Source organism: Aulostomus chinensis, chromosome 12, assembly GCF_037954235.1.
Source record: "Aulostomus chinensis isolate RoL2024-O1b breed Wild chromosome 12, RoL_Achi_v1.0, whole genome shotgun sequence".
In the NCBI taxonomy this organism is placed as follows: Eukaryota; Metazoa; Chordata; class Actinopteri; order Syngnathiformes; family Aulostomidae; genus Aulostomus; species Aulostomus chinensis.
This window is the reverse complement of record NC_141331.1, coordinates 6,028,661-6,047,073: the sequence shown is the minus strand read 5'-3', so window position 1 is coordinate 6,047,073 and position 18,413 is coordinate 6,028,661. Positions and strand designations below refer to the sequence as shown.

The 18,413-nt window shown below is 45.3% G+C and overlaps 3 protein-coding genes across 3 annotated transcripts; 2 read left to right on the top strand and 1 right to left on the bottom strand.

Moving 5' to 3' along the window:
• Nucleotides 1-965: 965 nt before the first annotated feature.
• poglut2 (protein O-glucosyltransferase 2) lies at nucleotides 966-7,491 on the bottom strand. The gene is made up of 10 exons (XM_086219773.1): nucleotides 6,993-7,491; nucleotides 5,758-5,963; nucleotides 5,454-5,656; nucleotides 4,882-4,959; nucleotides 4,610-4,782; nucleotides 2,986-3,223; nucleotides 2,171-2,380; nucleotides 1,812-1,901; nucleotides 1,407-1,514; nucleotides 966-1,123 (listed from the first exon to the last, which is right to left on the bottom strand). Exons 1-10 carry the CDS (start codon nucleotides 7,184-7,186, stop codon nucleotides 1,106-1,108), a joined length of 1,518 nt encoding a protein of 505 aa, XP_086075899.1. The 5' UTR covers nucleotides 7,187-7,491; the 3' UTR covers nucleotides 966-1,105.
• Nucleotides 7,492-8,556: 1,065 nt separating this feature from the next.
• LOC147251830 (tubulin alpha-1B chain-like) lies at nucleotides 8,557-11,174 on the top strand. The gene is made up of 4 exons (XM_086219777.1): nucleotides 8,557-8,715; nucleotides 9,479-9,701; nucleotides 9,782-9,930; nucleotides 10,081-11,174. Exons 1-4 carry the CDS (start codon nucleotides 8,713-8,715, stop codon nucleotides 11,059-11,061), a joined length of 1,356 nt encoding a protein of 451 aa, XP_086075903.1. The 5' UTR covers nucleotides 8,557-8,712; the 3' UTR covers nucleotides 11,062-11,174.
• Nucleotides 11,175-12,182: 1,008 nt separating this feature from the next.
• Nucleotides 12,183-16,359, top strand: rmp64 (ribonuclease MRP subunit p64). Its single transcript, XM_086219775.1, has 9 exons — nucleotides 12,183-12,335; nucleotides 12,521-12,675; nucleotides 12,785-12,873; nucleotides 13,151-13,279; nucleotides 13,775-13,849; nucleotides 14,013-14,311; nucleotides 15,049-15,107; nucleotides 15,192-15,397; nucleotides 15,479-16,359. The coding sequence occupies exons 1-9, from the start codon at nucleotides 12,251-12,253 to the stop codon at nucleotides 15,798-15,800; spliced, it is 1,419 nt and encodes a 472-aa protein (XP_086075901.1). The 5' UTR covers nucleotides 12,183-12,250; the 3' UTR covers nucleotides 15,801-16,359.
• Nucleotides 16,360-18,413: the final 2,054 nt, after the last annotated feature.

The window sequence follows — 18,413 nt, the reverse complement described above, 5'->3', positions numbered from 1 at the left end:
TCTGGCCCATTTCAGGATTTAGCTTCAGAACAAAATTCTTGTGGCGGAATGGCGGTGCTGTGGTCAGCACTGTCACCTCGCAGCAAGAAGGTTAAGGGCTCGAACTCCAGCTGGAGCACGGGATCTTTCTGTGTGGGGTTTGCATGTTCTCCCTGTTCCTGCGTGGGTTCTTGCCGGTACTGTGGTTTCCTCCCACAGTCCAAAGACATGCAAATGCAGAATAGGCTAATTGAATACTCTAAATTAAATTGACTGTAGGTGTGAATGGTTGTCTGTCTCCATGTGTTGACCCAGCGATGAACTAACGGCTCATTCTCTCAACCGAAGGCTGCTGGGACAGGCTCCACCCACAACCCTTACCAGCATAAGTAGTAGAATGGGTGGACAAAACTATGGAGTTCACAGGTGTTTTGGGTTTTTTGTCTTCACAGGTACACTTCATGGAATCATTCTGATCATTCTCATACTGAGCAAATTTAGCCTGAACATTCAAACACACAGTAAATGTACTTCTTCGTACCACAAGATAATCAAATAACAGCAAAGAGTTCAAACTGTGCAACGATGTCCCCACGCAAATCATTTTTAACTCAGCTGCAAAAATGGCTATTTTACTCAAGAAGAGCTTGTTGCTACTTATTGAATATAGTAAAACCTTGTTATTCTGACTGCAGGACTGTACAAATGATGTTGTCTATTTTTTTGCTAGTTTAAGTTTATACGTTTGAGTTGAGAACTCGTGCATTTCTCCTAATAGCCAGGCAAGTAGACTCTTGATAACATTTGTTTCAGTTCAATTGTTTATAATATGACTTTTTCACCAAACGTAGCTTGACCACATACAGTATGACCAGTTCAATGGTACTGGAAAATAGATATTCTGGCCTTCTGTCTCACAGTTGTCCATGACAGAAAGTTCACTGTAAAAAACAAACAAAAAAACAACACTGCAGTCACTTGCAAAGTACAAATAGAAAAATATTTATTTTAAAATTGAGATACCATGTCAAACCATATTTACAACATATATAAAAGGAATTGACTCTTTATTATTTGTCGGTATATCAGAAATGGAGGATTGCTGTGTAACTGGAGGACGGGTGGATCAAAGTTCATCCTTCACCTGTAAAAACAAGAAGTTTCAGGTCAGGATCAGGAGGCAAATTAGGATGAAACATTCGCTGGCTTTTGTATGTGGGGAGAAATGGAATTTATGTTTGTACAGCTGTTTGGACTTAAATGTCCATCACCTGGGAGAATAACTCCAAATTTGTGGTCAGATCTTGATGGAGGATGAAAAGGATAACTGAGGAACATCAGTCAGATTTTGAAGGGTGAAGCAAAAGAAACCCAAGTGTGTGTAGAAACATACCAACGATAGTCCGATAGACAGGAGGGAATCTTACCAGCATCCTGTGGCAGGAACATGGAAACAGGTCTTTTTTGGGTTGTTCTTCTACAGGCTCCATACCCTCACGAATCTTGGGCTTTGTGACCTGGAGTTTGGCATACGCCTGTAAGAAAATACGCTTATTCACACAGAGAAATATGACAGAAAGGGAGAGACTACAACCTTGCCAATAACTACCTCTGCATGGCAATTAAGTGTAACCTGATCGTTTCATAACTACAATGAAGTGTCTGAGTTATTGTTGTTGTTGCAGGAAAGAACATTGATGTTCACTGATGAACCCCACTCCCATGAAAGAGGAGGAGTTACTTTCACGAGTCACAACACATCATCACCGTTTTGTCGTGTAGCTTTTTAAATACATTGATTCATTTATTTCTGCAAAAGTTAAAGTAGGTACCTGGAAAAGTTTGTAGTAGTAACAAAATATACTGTCCCCCATGAGATTACTGCGTGCAAACTGCTGACCCGCCTGTGCGATTTTCTTTGCCTGAAAAACAACAAGAACCACAGCAACATCGGTTTTATTTTCACACACTGACATGAGAAAATTTACTCCCTTCTGTTACAAACGGTGCAGATTTATGCTCTGTAGCTTAGGTTTTAGTGGGACCACCAACCCATAAACACTTCATATTCACCGGAGGCCTGAAGTTACATGCAACATGTTTTCCCGCAGGATTAGTACGAATATGATTGAACTGGATAACGACAAACATTTGTTAGAGATACTCCTTAATCTTTGATAGCTTCCGTCACCTCCTCATCGTGGTCTCGAGCCCACTGAATCTTTTCCAGCAGGTCTCCCAGGTCCGCACTGACCGGAATGTAGTGTTCCCACGGCCGGAGCTCCTTGTAGAAATGCTCGTAGTAACCAGAGTCCTGTTTTAGGACAACGCTGTCTCCAGCCAGTAGGTAAGGAAATCGATACGCTGCCACAGTGCCGTCAATGTTTAATTGGTACTTGTACTGGTGGTGGAGCAGAAATAAACATGAGCAAGACGCGCAGAGCTGGTCTTCAGGTAAATCATTCAAATGAGAATGCTATGCTATTCAAAGGAAGGCTTGTACTGATTACAAGTGCTCAAACTGCTCTGGTATTTAGCAACTAACCAGACTAAACCGATATATCAGATTTCACCACGAGACGTCACACTTGACTCCGTCGGCAGGCACACAGATGTGAGACTGAATGGAAATGAAGCCACTCTGGTCCTCGAGATGCAGTTTTAATAGGTTTATCACATCCGCTTTTTAAGTGGTTACTGTGAAAATTTAAACCAGCTTTTAAAAAATGGTTTACGTCTGCAAAACAAAACTGATAAATCGGCCCAAGCCTAAAACGTAGCGTCCCAACATTCCACCGCACCCCACCTCCTCTGCTCTGTCAAAATCTACCACCAAACCAGAGTGCGCTTCATATAACACAAGAATATCCTTTCATCTCAACGACAATATGCTTCCTTTTAAATAATTATTTACAGCTTCTCTTTTAGCTAGAAGTGAGATTCGCAGGAAGATGATGGAAGTTTATCAAATTCCGTCATTAACACCGACCTGTGAGCACCTCTCACCTTGAAAAAGCTAAAGAAGGAGACGGGTTTGACTATCGGCCCGTAGAGGCTCTCGTTGTGTTTGAAGAAGAAGAAGTTGGTGAGAGCAGCGTCGAGCATGTCGGGGTGTGCCCTGGAAAGCTTGACCAGCTCTAGTCGCTCCTTGCGACTGTCTCGCCCTCTCCAGAAGGCTGTGGCATTCTTCTCATGCCACGGTGGCCCCGTACTCCCCTGCACTGACATCATATCCAGGCTTACTCTGTCCAGTGGAGAGACATTATGTTTAGACATTATGGCAGACATGTGTAGCCATACCAGTTTTTAGTCTTGACCTCTGGATTTCTTTACAAAAACCTGCAATGAAATACAAAGTATCAGTGAGGGCAGATCCTCCTAAACCCTTTAAATGATCGTGTGCTGCTGGTGAATTATTCAGTGCATGGCGTCAGTCAGTGGTCCTCACTCAAGTAACAAAGATTTGACAGGATGTGGAGCTGCAATCATCGCCAGCCAAAGCTTGGCATCTATCGGCTTTGGCGTGAGCCAAGGCTAAAGTCTCAGACTCAGGCAGGTATGAATGTTTGCAAGTCAGCATGACGTTGTGTTGCAGCACAGTAAATCTAGAAGTTTGTTTTGAGAGCATTCTGACGGTCCTCTAAGCGTCTGCAGCTGCACATTCTTTTCAAAACAGCAGAACTACAGGAAGGTGGTGTCATGTCCTTGCTGAGTACTGCGGCAGAGCAGGAGCACATCAGTGTGAGGAGACACACACCAGTCATGGTGGGGCGCTGCGTCAGGCTGCTGTCTTGGATCAGCCAGGGGAACTCTACAGAGAGTTTGACACGTCTGTGAGGTTCTTCACAATATGAACAGGGTGTTACAGTACAGCGGCTCAGTGGGCAACACCGCAGCCTTCGATCAGCAGGGTCTGAATCGCGGCCGTGTCCCCCACCATCAGAGATATTAGGCTGATACTCTGGCAGAAAGATCTGTAGTTGCTCGCTGAGCGCTGCACGCGGCCGCTCACTGCTCCTAGAGGATGGGTGATCTGCAGGGCAAATGTCGTGGCCTCGCTGGACGATGACGATAAAGAAACTGTTTGATGTTCCGATGTGCACAGTGGTTCACCAGTGTTGCACGTCAGCACAGGCACAAGCCAGGGGATCTAATAATCACCCATCAGTTAAATATAATAACCTCAGCCGGTGTTTCATTTCAGTCAGAAGTATATTTTTCAGACTTCCTTTTATTTCACTTTCCAGGCCATCAAATACAAAAGTTGGTTCAAGTGGTCAATCTTCACGTCTGAGAAGGTCGTCTGTTTGGCAGACTCAGCTCGTCCGTGTCATAACTTTGAGGAGCGAGGCTTCAAAAATGGGAATTTACTGGGAGGGATAATTTAATGACAATCGTTTTCATTCGCTGTGATAGGAGCCGTACCACTGGTTTCACAGAGCACCTGGGAATGCTGTCCTGAGATGACACCTACAGCCGTTCTTACGCTGGGTTGATGAACGAGGGCCATTGTGCTGTTTCGTTACCCACCTGTCCCCATCCAGAGGTGGGACCTATCGCTGACACTTTTTAAAGCAAAGATGTCAAACTCTGGATAAAAGTGAGGAAGAATGAACATTTGATACCGTACCTCCCCATGGTCTCCAGGACCGACTCTGTCAGGTCATAAGTGGGCATGACAATATCTTGGGTGTTGTTGGAGCCACACCAGGAAAAGATAGGATGAAGCTTCTCGGCGGGTTTCCTCTTCTCAAGCGGCCAGTCCCCCAGGTTCACAAAGAACTCCATATCAGGCAGCTGCACCTGGACACACAACACCAAAGATGATTACCGGCACCTGTGGCATGTAGGCCTGCAGCGAGTTATTAAAAAAACGAATTAGAAACTCTATTAATGGCGTACCTTCCTGCTGAGTGACAGGAGGATGGCGTTCATGAAGATTCGGAAACCTACGTGCTTGCCAGACGTTTTAATGTAGACCTAAGAAGAAAAGATACATTAACATAAAACATAACAAGAGATGTTTTATATTTGCTTCACCTGAAGTCCTGTAGTGGATCATTACGAACCTGGGCTCAATATCAGCCCCACCCAGTGAAAGTAAACACGTGAACTTTCACCCTTTCAACTATTTTAGCAACAAGTTGCAACGGATATCATGTTATTACGATTTAAAGAACAGCAATGGAATAACATTAGTCAATAATATCATTATTAGTGGTAATAAAAGCAACTATTTGTCTTCATTATTATTTCCAATTAATTTACTAAATTAGAGAATCAGGGTTCATGTCTGTAATCAGGAAAACTGCTACAGTTTGAGTCTGTCACGGTTTCTCAGGGGGAAGCACAGAGTCATAGGTGAAAATAGTTATAGGTTCACAATATTATGTTAAAAGCACACAGCACCACAGGCTGGAATGAGCTGCAGTGTCACAGTCTGCGATCCCATTTCTCCTGTCACATTGAGGCACCTTGTTGTCTTTGATGGTGTAGTGACAGAGGCTATGGCGCTGGAAGCGCGGCGGGATCTCCTCGGCGTTGCGATCTGGGTCAACACTGGGGAAAAGGGACAGGTCCCGGTCTATCTGGGGAAAGGACTGAGGGCAGTGCATGTCGGCCTCCCAAACAGAGGCGTCGGGCTGGGGACAGTTACAACCCTCATGGTAGACTGGGCCTGAATAACAAACGTGTAGACAATATCAACTACATGTCACACACATGCATTCCTGTCTGGATACTGAAGGCGATATCATGACTGCAGGACCTCCCTTCTACCTTTGAGAATGAAGGGTGACTTAGCAACATGTTGGTCCATGAGCAGAATTTGGATGTGAAGCTCCTCGTAGCTGGCGTACATTCTGTAACGTACCAGGAAGGACCCGTCGCTACGATCCAGAACCTGGATCCAAATCCTGGTGACCTTATCTGACGGGGACACAATCTTCACTGCAAAGGTTTTGTCACCGGGTGATGTTGTTAAGCTGTGGGGAAGAGAACGTGTGAGGTCATCATGGGGCATGACCATGATGCCACGTTGGTACCTTAAAACGACCCTTATGTAATTAAACGTTAACTGAGAGACGTGGTTACTACACTTTGTGTTTTCCATTCATGTAATGTTGATTGGCTCACCTAAAAAAAGCCCTAACACTTTATTGCATTACACTCTGGGCAAAAAAATCATAACTTGAGCCAGGAATGTTATGTCAGCTATAGATGGTCAATAACACTGTAAAACTATTCAACATTTATAGCATGAAAAAAAAGGAATAGAAGTGTACATGAGATAGATTTGACTCCCTTTGTCTACTGAGTTATGAAGATCGTGTGATGTACATATTATACTACAAGTGGTACACAGCAAGTTGTATTTTGGGCTCTACAATAACTTTGTCAGTAAATCAGGAGGAGTTCCACCAGCTAACTTGTAAGAGGAAGACTGGAGCTAAGAAATGTCTTAAAAAAAAACTTGACGTGATCAGAGCAGCAGAGCTGAATCACTTCGACAGACCTTTAGAGGTCATTGGTTTGAGGACTGAACGCTCCTGAGCGTCATGTAGAATCAGTACCTGAAGTAAACTTAATATCAAATACTACTCTCACTTTTACTTTAAGCAGAATTCTAACTTCTATTCTATGTTTTTTTTTCCCGTCTGGAATTGTGAATTTCTTCTTCCATGGCTACCAAGCGAGGGAGAGCAGAAAATGTTCATGTTAACAGTTTAGCTACGTGGGGAGCAACGTCAGCAATGATGGTCCCACTGTGACGCTCACGAAGTTCGGAAATAGACAAAGATGGCAAACATACGCACACCTTTGGGGTTACATGAAACTGATTAAAATGTAGCTTCATCTAATTAGATTTTTGTTTTCCTTCAACCAAGAAATTGTCACATTATACTGAATCTCAGGTGGACGCTACGTGGAACACTTGAACGCACCATCCCACTGCAGTTAAGAGATAGAAATTGATGAGTAAATCACGACAGCGCCCTAAAAGGCCTACTTACTTTCTCCCAGAACTGTCAACTGCTTGGATGTAGAAAAACCGGGCAGGCAGGACGATGTTCGGCTCCAGTCCGGGTCCCCATACCAAAGTTTTGGCAGCGCTGGGCACCGGTCCGCCTTGAGCCCCAGGGAATTCACATCTGAGCGGATCCAGACAGAAGAGCAGCAGGAACCACGGAAGAAACCCAAGTAGCATGATTGTCCAGCGTGTGTTTGTCGTGTTATGTTACTCTTTCACCCATTCAAAGTGCCATTTTTGGTTTAGAAATTCCGTAAGTTACAGCAAGAGGATGAACGGGAGTCTCCACGTAACGTTGGTTAGCTCCGCTTCCATTTGCTCCAGTCCAGGAATGGCACTGCCGGCAGCTGGTATCCCGCTAACAAAGAGACATTTGTGTTTTAGCAGGTGTTAAATGATTAAAAAAAACGGCCTTGCAATATCTGCTATTAAATCTCTGGAACTACAACTAGCCTGCCAAGTGAATGAAAAAGGGCGGGGTAAGTGCGGTGTGGCCTTATGATTGGTCAAAATTCTTCTTCTTTAGATTAAAACGGCAGCTTGCATACCAAAGCTGGACGCTACCGCCATCTTCTGGAGTAAAATCATAACGTACATGTCGTTTGCTGGAAGTTGAGCGAGCGTCAGTTTCTACTGACTTTTCCATTCCGCCCAGTATATTTGGTTCTCCTCCAGTTCAGCCTTAACCCTTTCGATTCTTTCAACCTTTCCATTCTCTCAGTTCCTCCAACACCCACCCAATACGACTGAACAAGCAAAGAAACGCAAAAGAAGAGTCGAAGAAATTGAGATAGAAATTTTAAAAGTTGCAAGTTCAAAAGACGAAAAAAAAAAAACCCAAATGAAGAATAAAGTATTTTTGTAGTATATCGGTAGTACAGGGCTTTCCTATATTTAGATCATCTTAATAATAAATCTCGATAAAGAGACAATACGTTTCACAAAAATAGTGAAAAGTCTGATGTCTTTTTTTTTTTAAAGAAAAAAGCATTCAGATTGATAAATATTTGAGAGGTATAATCGAATTTTTGTGTAAAAAGTAACTGTCTTCCATTAGCAAATCTAGTATTGTAATTCAGGGGTCGACATGGTAAAATTGTTATTCACAGCTCAAGAAAGTAATAAATATTCATTTGTTTCATTCATTTGTTTTTATTCCCCCCTAAAAACAAACAAACAAAAAAACAAAACAGTATGATTCACTAGAATACAGCAGAAAATTTTTGGAGTGTGTCCGTCCTTTTTAAGAGGACACATTCTTAAGTGAGATAAGACCTTTTAATTCCGTGTTTGCTTGGACAAAGAGCCTCACATGTCCATCTCCCTGATAATTACCAGCACGTTTGATGACGTGCGCCGTTGGGATGAATATGAGCGCTTGTTTTATAGTTCCAAAAGAAATGTTTCCCTTTTTTTGTGTGTTTTAAACAGCTTGATGAGCGAGTCCGACTGCTTCTTATTTGAGGTTTAACGGCAGCCCACAAATTACTCCATTCCCCACAATTCCTCAGTGAACCGCTGGAATGTGTCATGTGACCTCCAGCCAGTCACAGTCCGCGGCTGCCTCGTCTCGAATATAAAATCCTCCTCCGCCTCCCGCAAATTTCGCAGTCAGTTACTTCTTACGCAGGACTCATCAAGGTCTCGCAGTGAGATTTAGCGTTTCATCTAATCTCCAACAGGCTTCTCATTTTAGAGGAAATATGGTGAGTGGTTGTCGTTTTTTTTTGGTGAGAGGATGACATCATTTAGCGGCCCTGAAGTCAAGTTACTGGAATGAATCAGCGTCACGCTGGCGCAGCGTTAGCGGGTTAGCGCTCAAACCGGGTGGATGCTCCGCTTCTGTATGTCGGGGCGGTCTTCAGTCTGTCTCTTTAGGCTGTCAGCACAAGGATGTGAGGGTGTCTCGGCCTACCGAGGCCCCGATTCTGGTTCCTGTCCGTTATCGACCCAGTTGGCGGAGGTTTTGCGGAATGCGTGGAAGATTCCGGCCTAGACGAAGGACTTTTCCACTGAAACCGCTCACCATCAGCTTCTTTTGTCTCATATTTCATGTCGCGTTATCCCTCCAGGTTTGGTATGAAAAACCACCGAGCTGTCTGCAGCTGTGTTTGATTTAGGCTGGCCTAAATACCAGAGGCTTTAATCCATGTTTGTTCTGATTTTTCTGTGTCACTGAAGCGCATTGCAGGCCTTGAATTGTCCGCCTGTTGATGTGAAATATCCCCGATGTGTTCAGTTCACAGTCTAAATGTGCCGCATGTGACCCCCTGCTGGTTGCTCTCTCACAAAGAAACGGTTTTCTCTCTGCATGGGTGTGTGGTTTTTCTCTTTTCTTTTTTTCACCCCTCCTGTCCCCTCAAGCTCCAGAGCAGATTCCACTTGTGACTGGTCACCTTGAGTCATGGGTTGTTCAAAAGGACAAGAACTTTACATACAAATAGATTAAAGCTGTTTCCCTCCCTGCAGCGTGAGTGTATCTCAGTTCACGTGGGTCAGGCTGGTGTCCAGATTGGCAATGCCTGCTGGGAACTCTACTGCCTGGAACATGGGATCCAGCCGGACGGACAGATGCCAAGTGACAAGACCATCGGAGGTGGAGACGACTCCTTCAACACCTTCTTCAGTGAGACTGGATCCGGGAAGCACGTCCCCAGGGCTGTGTTTGTGGACCTGGAGCCCACCGTCATCGGTAAAACCTTCATCCACAGATCAGAGCTGATCAGCTGTTCTGCCTGCGTCAGTCAAACTCACCTGTACTGTGTCTCCTAGATGAGGTGCGCAGTGGGACCTACCGCCAGCTGTTCCACCCTGAGCAGCTGATCACTGGGAAGGAGGATGCTGCCAACAACTACGCCCGTGGTCACTACACCATCGGCAAAGAGATCATCGACCTGGTGCTGGACAGGATCCGCAAACTGGTGGGTGAAATCTGAAATTTTCAGCTTTGGACCTGAACTAATCAGCACTGTTCCACATACTGTGGTATGAGCTTTGAGAGGTTTAAGGGTTTAGTTCCTCTTCATAATAAAACCCAAATTCCTGTGTTTTTTTTCCTTGTGTGTGCTCAGGCGGATCAGTGCACCGGCCTTCAGGGCTTCCTGGTGTTCCACAGCTTTGGAGGAGGAACCGGCTCAGGTTTCACCTCCCTGCTGATGGAGCGTCTGTCGGTGGACTACGGCAAGAAGTCAAAGCTGGAGTTCTCCATCTACCCGGCTCCCCAGGTGTCCACCGCGGTGGTGGAGCCCTACAACTCCATCCTGACCACCCACACCACCCTTGAGCACTCCGACTGCGCCTTCATGGTGGACAATGAGGCCATCTATGACATCTGCCGCAGGAACCTGGATATCGAGCGTCCTACGTACACCAACCTGAACAGGCTGATCAGTCAGATTGTGTCCTCCATCACTGCGTCCCTGCGGTTTGACGGCGCCCTCAATGTTGACCTGACAGAGTTCCAGACCAACTTGGTGCCGTATCCTCGCATCCACTTCCCTCTTGCGACCTACGCCCCCGTCATCTCAGCTGAGAAGGCGTACCACGAGCAGTTGACGGTGGCTGAAATCACCAACGCCTGCTTCGAGCCCACCAACCAGCTGGTAAAATGCGACCCTCGCCACGGCAAGTACATGGCTTGTTGTCTCTTGTACCGCGGTGACGTGGTGCCCAAAGATGTCAATGCTGCCATCGCTGCCATCAAAACCAAGCGCTCCATCCAGTTTGTGGACTGGTGTCCAACCGGGTTCAAGGTGGGCATCAACTACCAGCCGCCCACCGTAGTTCCAGGTGGAGACCTGGCCAAAGTCCAGAGGGCCGTGTGCATGCTTAGCAACACCACCGCCATCGCCGAGGCCTGGGCTCGTCTGGACCACAAGTTTGACCTGATGTACGCCAAGCGTGCCTTCGTTCACTGGTACGTGGGGGAGGGGATGGAGGAGGGCGAGTTCTCCGAGGCCAGAGAAGACATGGCGGCCCTGGAGAAGGATTACGAGGAGGTCGGAGTCGACTCAGCCGACGGCGAAGATGAAGAGGACGGAGGTGAATTTTGAGATGCAAGTAAAGTCTGAAATCAACCGAATGAGCTGCTTTAATTGTTCAACTCTCCAATTTTAAGGTTGTCTCAATTCAACTAAATGGTCAAATAAAATCATGTCAATTGGAAGTTTGTCTTTGCTTTTTATTCTCTTGCATCCTGAATATCAACTGCACAATGTGGGTTAAAAGGGTGAAGTCTTGGGTTTACAACAGAAATGCAGTGCTCATTTCCAGTCGAGGCTGATCAATGAAGAAACCTGGGTTCAGAGCTGACAAGCTGAGTTTAGAGAGAAGGACTTACTCATCGTAGGAAATTCAAGGCTTTTATAAATGGAGAAGAGACTGATCGTCACCTATGTAGGCTCCATAAACTCTTAGCGCAATTGTAAAACGTGACGCCCCAGTCTATAAACCTGCTTTTGTAGGAGTCTACATCGGTTATTAAATCAGACCGTGCAACAGTCAGTAAACTACATCAGGTTGGTGCAGCCGAGCGTCGCTGACTTGGTGTGTCAAGAATGCTGAAGATGTGCACTTATACAACGTCCAGTGATACAGAAGTGAGAGAAAAGGCAGCCACAACCCCCTCTGAATGTGGTGCAGGGTCGTAGACTTCCCCCTGCACTAGGACCTGATCTTTGAGTTTTTGAAAATAAACACTGAATATGTTTCTCCACACGGAGGAACGCTGTGGAACAATCTGGCGGTCAAACTGGAAATAAAAGGAATTGTTGCGAGCGGACGGTCTGTCAAAGGTATCAAGATTTACTGGATGAAATGGAAGTTGTTTGGAACATGTGGACTTCATATTTGAAAGGGTTTGTTTTTGGACATCTGTACTCTTCATTTGTAAATCAGAACTATCATGAAAATTTCTACTGAAGTGATGTCACTCCCTCGGAAAGACAAAGACCTTAAGTTTTATGTGACAACATGAGGATTTTTGGTGACAAATGTTCTAATTCTCTAATTCTAAGTGCACCTATTGATTTATCCCTCCGACGGTGAAGGATTCGTGTAACGTGGAAAGGTTTCAGCTCTGCTCATTTGTAGTTTTTTTTTTTTGGTCCTCGTCCGTGCTCACAGGGATGAACCTCGCCCTTCTGCTGGCCCTTTAAATCCTGAACAGTGACGTATGTAGGTGATCGTTTACTATTGGCTGGTACATTTCCGTGTTTTCCCAGAGCGACGTGTTCGGGCAGCATGGCAGGAGAACCGTGGAACAGAGTAAACATTCCGTTTCCAAGTGCGCTTTCTGTTGTCCGTGTTCGTTACAGCGCAACAACAGGTGAGTCGCGATGCACGCAAACAGAGATGCGGGGTTCGGTGACCTGTTGCGCAAATCTGAGGCTTGATAACGCGCCGCATCACATACACGTGGGGAGGCGTGGGGGTGCGTGCTGTTTTACTTGTTAGAGTTGTGAAGTAAGCGTGGGTTCCCGTCTTTGTTTGGGTTTGAATGTGGTTTTGTAGATGTGAAAGTCAAAACCCTGCTGGGGAAAACCGAGAACGTCCTCAAGCTTCTTCGTAGTGAAATTCTGCAAACGGAGATACGAGTTCTGTACGAGCTGCTGTACGTCCTCAACAACAGCTTCAGAGGCAACAAGACGTTCAAAGTCATGAAGCAGGTGAGTGATGGAGGTGAAAGACGCCGTCTGACCACTGCAGGGTGGGTGTCCCGGTGACGGGGGGGGCAAATTAGCCAACTCACGTCCGGGCGTCCTGTCGTGTGTTCAGGTTGAGCAGTGCATCAACAGGCTGAAGGATATGAAGCTTGATGTTGTTCTCCAGGATCTGACAGTTCTCTGTCCCAACAGGATTCTAAGGTGGGTGGATCGGCGGGCTGGTGCCTGTTGACTGTAGGGTTCCAAAACACTGCAACTCTGAAATATAGAGAAGATCAGATAGAACTCTTCTAAGCCCAGCAGCAGCTAGGATGCATTTGGAGGTGCCATGAACTCAGTATTGACTTCTTCCAGTTTCCAACTTCCAACTTGTTTTATACTGATAATACTAAGCTTAGTAAATATAGCAGTACAATAGGTACTAGTGAATATCTGCAAAAAAACATTCAGTATTGTTTGTGTGTGTGTGTGTGTTTAGAGAACTGAGCCTCAAGGCTGGCGACTGTGACGTTCCCAGTCAACCCATGTTAGAGTGGCTCTGCCTCAAAGTCCTGGGAGCCTCGCAGCTGATGAGCCGGACGATGGATCGCTGCAGCAAAGCTTTCATGTATCCTTTTCTAGAGCTGGAATTGAAACATCCATCTATTTTCTACCTCTTATCCTGTTAAGTGTCATGGGGGTGGAGCCTATCCCAGCAGCTTTCGGGCGAGAGGCGGGGTTCACCCTGGACAGGTCACCAGTCCATCACAGGGCCAACACATAGAGACAGACAACCATTCACACTCACAGTCACACCTACGGTCAATTTAGAGTATCAATCAGCCTCGTCCCCTCTTGATGTCTTTGGACTGTGGGAGGAAGCTGGAGTACCAGAGAGAACCCACACAGGAACAGGGAGAACATAGAGACTCACACAGAAAGATCCCGTGAGGCGACCATGCTAACCCCTGCACCACTGAAACATCCAGAATAACGGAAACATTCTTAATGAGCACAAGAACGAACAAGAACGTTTCATGAATGGGCCCCACTGATGGAGGATTGCGTGTTGGTTTCGATGGTTTTGGTCACCTGATCAGTTTCCCTTAAATATTTGTGTCAGACTATCAAGGCAGCACATGAGATGGGAGTTTGTCGTCATGAACATGGTGATCACCAGCATGCTCAGTCGACTCTGGTGAGCATCCGTCTGCGTTTGCATCCAAAATAATTCATGTCGAAGAAAACTGAGTTGATGTGTGGAAAGCTTCAAACTGCAATTAGTTGTTTTAAAATTCTGTGCTGTGATTTGTGTCCAATCATTGTCCAGACTGATTCCACTTGCCTCTGTGCTCCATCAGGGTGATTTTTCGTGGGATCCTGGCCAACCTGTCCCCTCTCTATCAGCAGCTCCTGGAGCTCCTCGGGGAAGTAGCTCAGGCCCAGCCCATGCCCTACCTCACAGACTTCTCCCTGCCGGGGGATCTGGCTCAGTTCCTGGGTCCTTGTGATACATTTGTAGTGACAAAAACATCAACATCTAGTCTCCTAGCCAAAGAAGGCAAGCTAAAGCAGTTGATGAGGAAGAAACCTGTCAGGTCCAGCAACATGGGATGGGAGAGGAGGGGTCTGGAGGACCTGGGTGTTGCTGTCCAAAGAGGTGCGGGTCTTAATTTTGATGTATTCTATACTCTTATTGTAAGGAAACACCAAGTCAACATTTGGAAGCTTTACCCTAAATAGGATTTGTCCTTGGGCAGATAGAAATTCAAAAACCTTTCCAATTAAACGAGTAATTTCATGGTGACTTCTCTGGTTTTCACACATCCCCTGCTGAAAAGAGGAAAAAGATCAATTCATCTTGAACGTCCTCCGTGGAAGATCAGGTTTTTCTTTGGTTGCATTTGTCTGTCGGCAAGATTATGGAAAAACCTATCGGGCCAGATTTCACCAGACTTGGGTGGGATGGTGGGGTGTAACTGAAGGAAGAACACACGACGTTTTGGGACGCGTGTTTTACGTAGTGAGAAATGACTTCTTTTTTTCCCTTTGTGCTTGATGGAAGTATGAGCTCCCCAAGTGTCTTCTCATAAGAAGTGATATTTCACAGGTTGCTCTCAGTAGAATAGATAAGAATCTGAGATCTATGAATTAATTTTCCTCGTTTACAAAGAGGAGAGCTCTCTGCTACCCTGCTTGAGCAGATGCTGGATACGATATGACTGGCTTTGAGTCCCGTGGTGCTCCAGATTGGGTTTGGCTCTCAAGCTGCTGTCATCACGTCCAGCTGTATAGGCCTAAGTGTCTGGCTGCAGGTGGCTGCGAAAGGCACAGTGGTGTAAAGTCCTCATCTGCAGTGTAGAGTGAGTTCTGCTCCATCTCTGCGTTTGTTTGCAGGCCCGGCTCTCGACGCCAGTATGAAGCCTTTTCTCACCGTCTCCAGGAAGTCAACAAAGGTATTGAAGTTGATTTATTTTTCCGCCGCATTTTGTTCATTATAACAGCCACCGGTTCAGTGATTGCATGTTGTGGTTTCCAAGATTAAGTCCCTCCCACAGGAAACGGAGAAGGAGAAAACATTCGAGAATCAAGTTAGAGAAGCGGCAACTTTCACAGACATGGTGACGCATCTGGAAGAAATGATCCCCTGGTACAAATCCCAGAAGATGGAGAAGAAGAAACGCCTTCTGACGTTCCTGCGTTTAAAATGCCAAAGAATGAAATGTCACGAGGCGGCAGGATACAAGTAAGAGCACAAGGGAATGCAGGGTGTGAAACAACACAATTTGCAGTACTGATTATGAATGTCATTTGTCCTCCTTCCCAGTGTGCAGAGGAAGTTGCAAACTTTCAGACAGGAAGTTTGTCAGGCTGTCTCCTCGCGAGGATCGGTGAGGAAGACCTCCCCATCTTCTTTAGTAAGGAGAGATTTTCACCTGAGGACACGTTTTCAGTTTCTCAAGAGGCGATGGAAGTTGTGTGCGACTGGAAGCTGTGTGAAAAAGATACGACCAAAGACGACTGAGGTGTGTAAACTGTCACAGAAAAGCCGAAGAAGCCTGGCTGTAGATGAGGCTGCAGCAGCTCCGCCCACCGACAAGGACAACCATGATGATATCGACGATATATTTGCTTCTGTAGGATTGTGACTGGGTGTGTGTGTGTGTGTGTGTGTGTGTGTTTCAAAGGATGCTAGGAAATTAACTATTATTAATGTAAATAATGAGGAGTGTGTGAGAGTGAGACGGTAAACACCAGCAGCTGATGACACGATGCCTCTAAACTTGACATCAATACAAAAAAACCTTGTATGAATGTAAATTTTGAGTCTGACACACATTTCACCAAACTATCATTAAAAACTACATTTTAATGACGTGAAATGGCAAAAGTAACAGTATGTTCTGTTTCTTTTATTGTGTTGTGTGTATGTTTTGTTGGTGAGTGTGTGGGGAACACACCTCAGCCAGTCAGCTCTCAGGTATCAAGCTGATGCAACATCAGATTTTCTTTTTTTTTTATGCCAGAGAACAAAAGTGTTTTAATGGTTTGTTGTTGTTTTAATCTCAAGTCCCAGACTGACATGAACTGTAGCACTGTATGGTCTCTGGATTTGATGATGCTATTGAACATTGCTGAAGGTTTGAGAGAATGAGGTGCATTTAATGTTTCTGGTTCCAATGAACCTTAAAAAAAATGTTGCATTTAAAAAAAAAAAATCACCATTTAGATTTATTTGATGGCAGTAACAGGGACAGAGGAAGAACAGCTGTAGGGTGAAGTTACAGAGGCCCGTGAAAAGGCTCCCGCTGTGTTTGCTGCAGCCAGGTGTCATGCATCTCGACCGTTAATTTCGATATTAAATGTGCTTCTGTCTTTTTTCCAAGCACACAGCTTCCATTTGCTGGAGGAAATAAAATCAAGCGTGAGGAGCGCAGCTGATTTTAACCGCTGGTCTCTACTTGAGACTCTGGCTTTTGCCATGCTTTCACACCAAATTCAGAATGAGCCCCATATTTCATGTCCAGGCTGGTAGGTCTGGCTCCACCTGGTGGAGAGTATGAGCTAATGCCCTCAAGGATCATTCCTGGGCTTGTAGAATATGAAACGAATGTCCCCTCCCTGTCAATCCTATTGCCGTCATCTCTTGCAGAGTTGTTTATTTCAGTAACATTTTGATCCCTCTCAGATATTTGTCAGGGAGAAAGAGGCAGGAAATGACACACATTCAAGTGGGTAACCAGCGCCACCAGATGCTGTTACAAAACAGTACATTAAATGTCCGTGCATATGAAATCCGTCTTCCTAAGATGTCAAATATTTCTTGCAGTTTTCAGTACATGTCCAAAGTGATATGATAATGAAATAAATGGATTATTGGAATTGAGTTCTTCTCAGCACCAATAAATAAAGGGGCAAATATGCAGTTCAATCTGCCAGGACGTGAGAGGATGTAGGCCGTCCATCTTCACCTCCAGAATTGAATCATGCTGTTAGAAGCAAGTTTTAGCAGGTGTTGTGGCCTTAGATCTCTGGACCTTTGAAGTATTGTCCAGAGAACAGAGCCGGCCAGGTCACCGCAGCCGTGCAGGTGTCTGGCGGTCCACAGCCTCCCTGGCTGAGTCCAGGCTGTGCACCAAAATAGAAACCGATTGGTTCATTTTGCTGCTGCCTTATCATCCTCTGCCAAACAAGACTTGGCCATTGCTTCTGCACAGTGTCATTCTCCTCTCCCTGAGAGGCTTTGACTGGCTCAAACTATGATCAGACATCAGTCCACCAGCTCTGCTTGTGCATATGTCTGCTGATTCCTTTGCCTTCCAGGTATAAACCAGTTAATCACCATCAGCTTCTGTTGCCTTCACCTGAATTAGGAGAGAAAAAAAAAAACCTTGAAGGTCCAAAGTTTTTTTCACTCGGGTCAAAGGTGCATAGCTCTCTCAACGTGGTACACAACAACAAACATTTATAAGCAGGGATCTCTAACATAAAGTTCAGAAAACACGTGGCAAATCCCACCAGGGAAAAGTGGGCAATCCTGCAGATTCAACTGCAGGTAGAGCACAACTGAAAACATGTACTTGTAAATGAATGAACGCCAGTCATTGGATTGGGGAACGAATGTGCAGCTCCCAGGTGGTTTTAGCTGCAAGTTCAATACCTGTGATTTTAATCGGAGCAGTTTCATTGTGTTCTCAGTAACAGTAGCGGTCATCACAAATATGATTTAAAACAGGAGAACACGTCAAAGGTTTCGCAGTTCACCACGCTGCTTTTAAAATGGGTTTCTCTCGCTTCCATCGCTGCAGAGCACATAACCATTGCAAGTCTCAGATTTTCACATTAACACAGATCAAACGGATTTAATGCTCTCCTTTTTCTTGGGAGGGGTTGGGGACAATTTTTGATACCGCAGAAGTCAATCTGGTTCATTGAGGACATTGTGGCATTCATGTCTCAGCCTGGTCTCACATAGCGATGATCAAATGATAAAACTGCTGCTGGGCCGTGGCTAAAGTGGGGGAGAAAGAAGGTTTTTTAATGTTTTCTCCTTGACGAATCATTGTCAGACTCCATGGCATTTATGTTGGCCAAATGACGAAAATATGTGACGGAACATCGGCGCCATCAGCAACATGTACTTAATGCTCTCAAACAGCGCTGCTTTGATGTCTCACCTTTCTTAAACGTCTTGAAATGTCTTCTCATGTTGACATTTAAAGAGATGAATCTTTCATACAAGGCACTCACCATAAAACTCT

Excerpts from the sequence above, each read along its gene's own strand:
- poglut2 (XM_086219773.1), bottom strand. The coding sequence starts at position 7,186 with ATGCTACTTGGGTTTCTTCCGTGGTTCCTGCTGCTCTTCTGTCTGGAT. Across the intron at positions 4,960-5,453 it reads ACACCATCAAAGACAACAAG|GTCTACATTAAAACGTCTGG; the intron begins GTGCCTCAATGT and ends TTTTCTTCTTAG. Across the intron at positions 1,515-1,811 it reads ACTACTACAAACTTTTCCAG|GCGTATGCCAAACTCCAGGT; the intron begins GTACCTACTTTA and ends ATTTTCTTACAG.
- LOC147251830 (XM_086219777.1), top strand. Across the intron at positions 9,702-9,781 it reads CCTGGAGCCCACCGTCATCG|ATGAGGTGCGCAGTGGGACC; the intron begins GTAAAACCTTCA and ends TGTGTCTCCTAG. Across the intron at positions 9,931-10,080 it reads TGGACAGGATCCGCAAACTG|GCGGATCAGTGCACCGGCCT; the intron begins GTGGGTGAAATC and ends GTGTGTGCTCAG.
- rmp64 (XM_086219775.1), top strand. The coding sequence starts at position 12,251 with ATGGCAGGAGAACCGTGGAACAGAGTAAACATTCCGTTTCCAAGTGCG. Across the intron at positions 12,874-13,150 it reads TGTCCCAACAGGATTCTAAG|AGAACTGAGCCTCAAGGCTG; the intron begins GTGGGTGGATCG and ends GTGTGTGTTTAG. Across the intron at positions 15,398-15,478 it reads CACGAGGCGGCAGGATACAA|TGTGCAGAGGAAGTTGCAAA; the intron begins GTAAGAGCACAA and ends CCTCCTTCCCAG.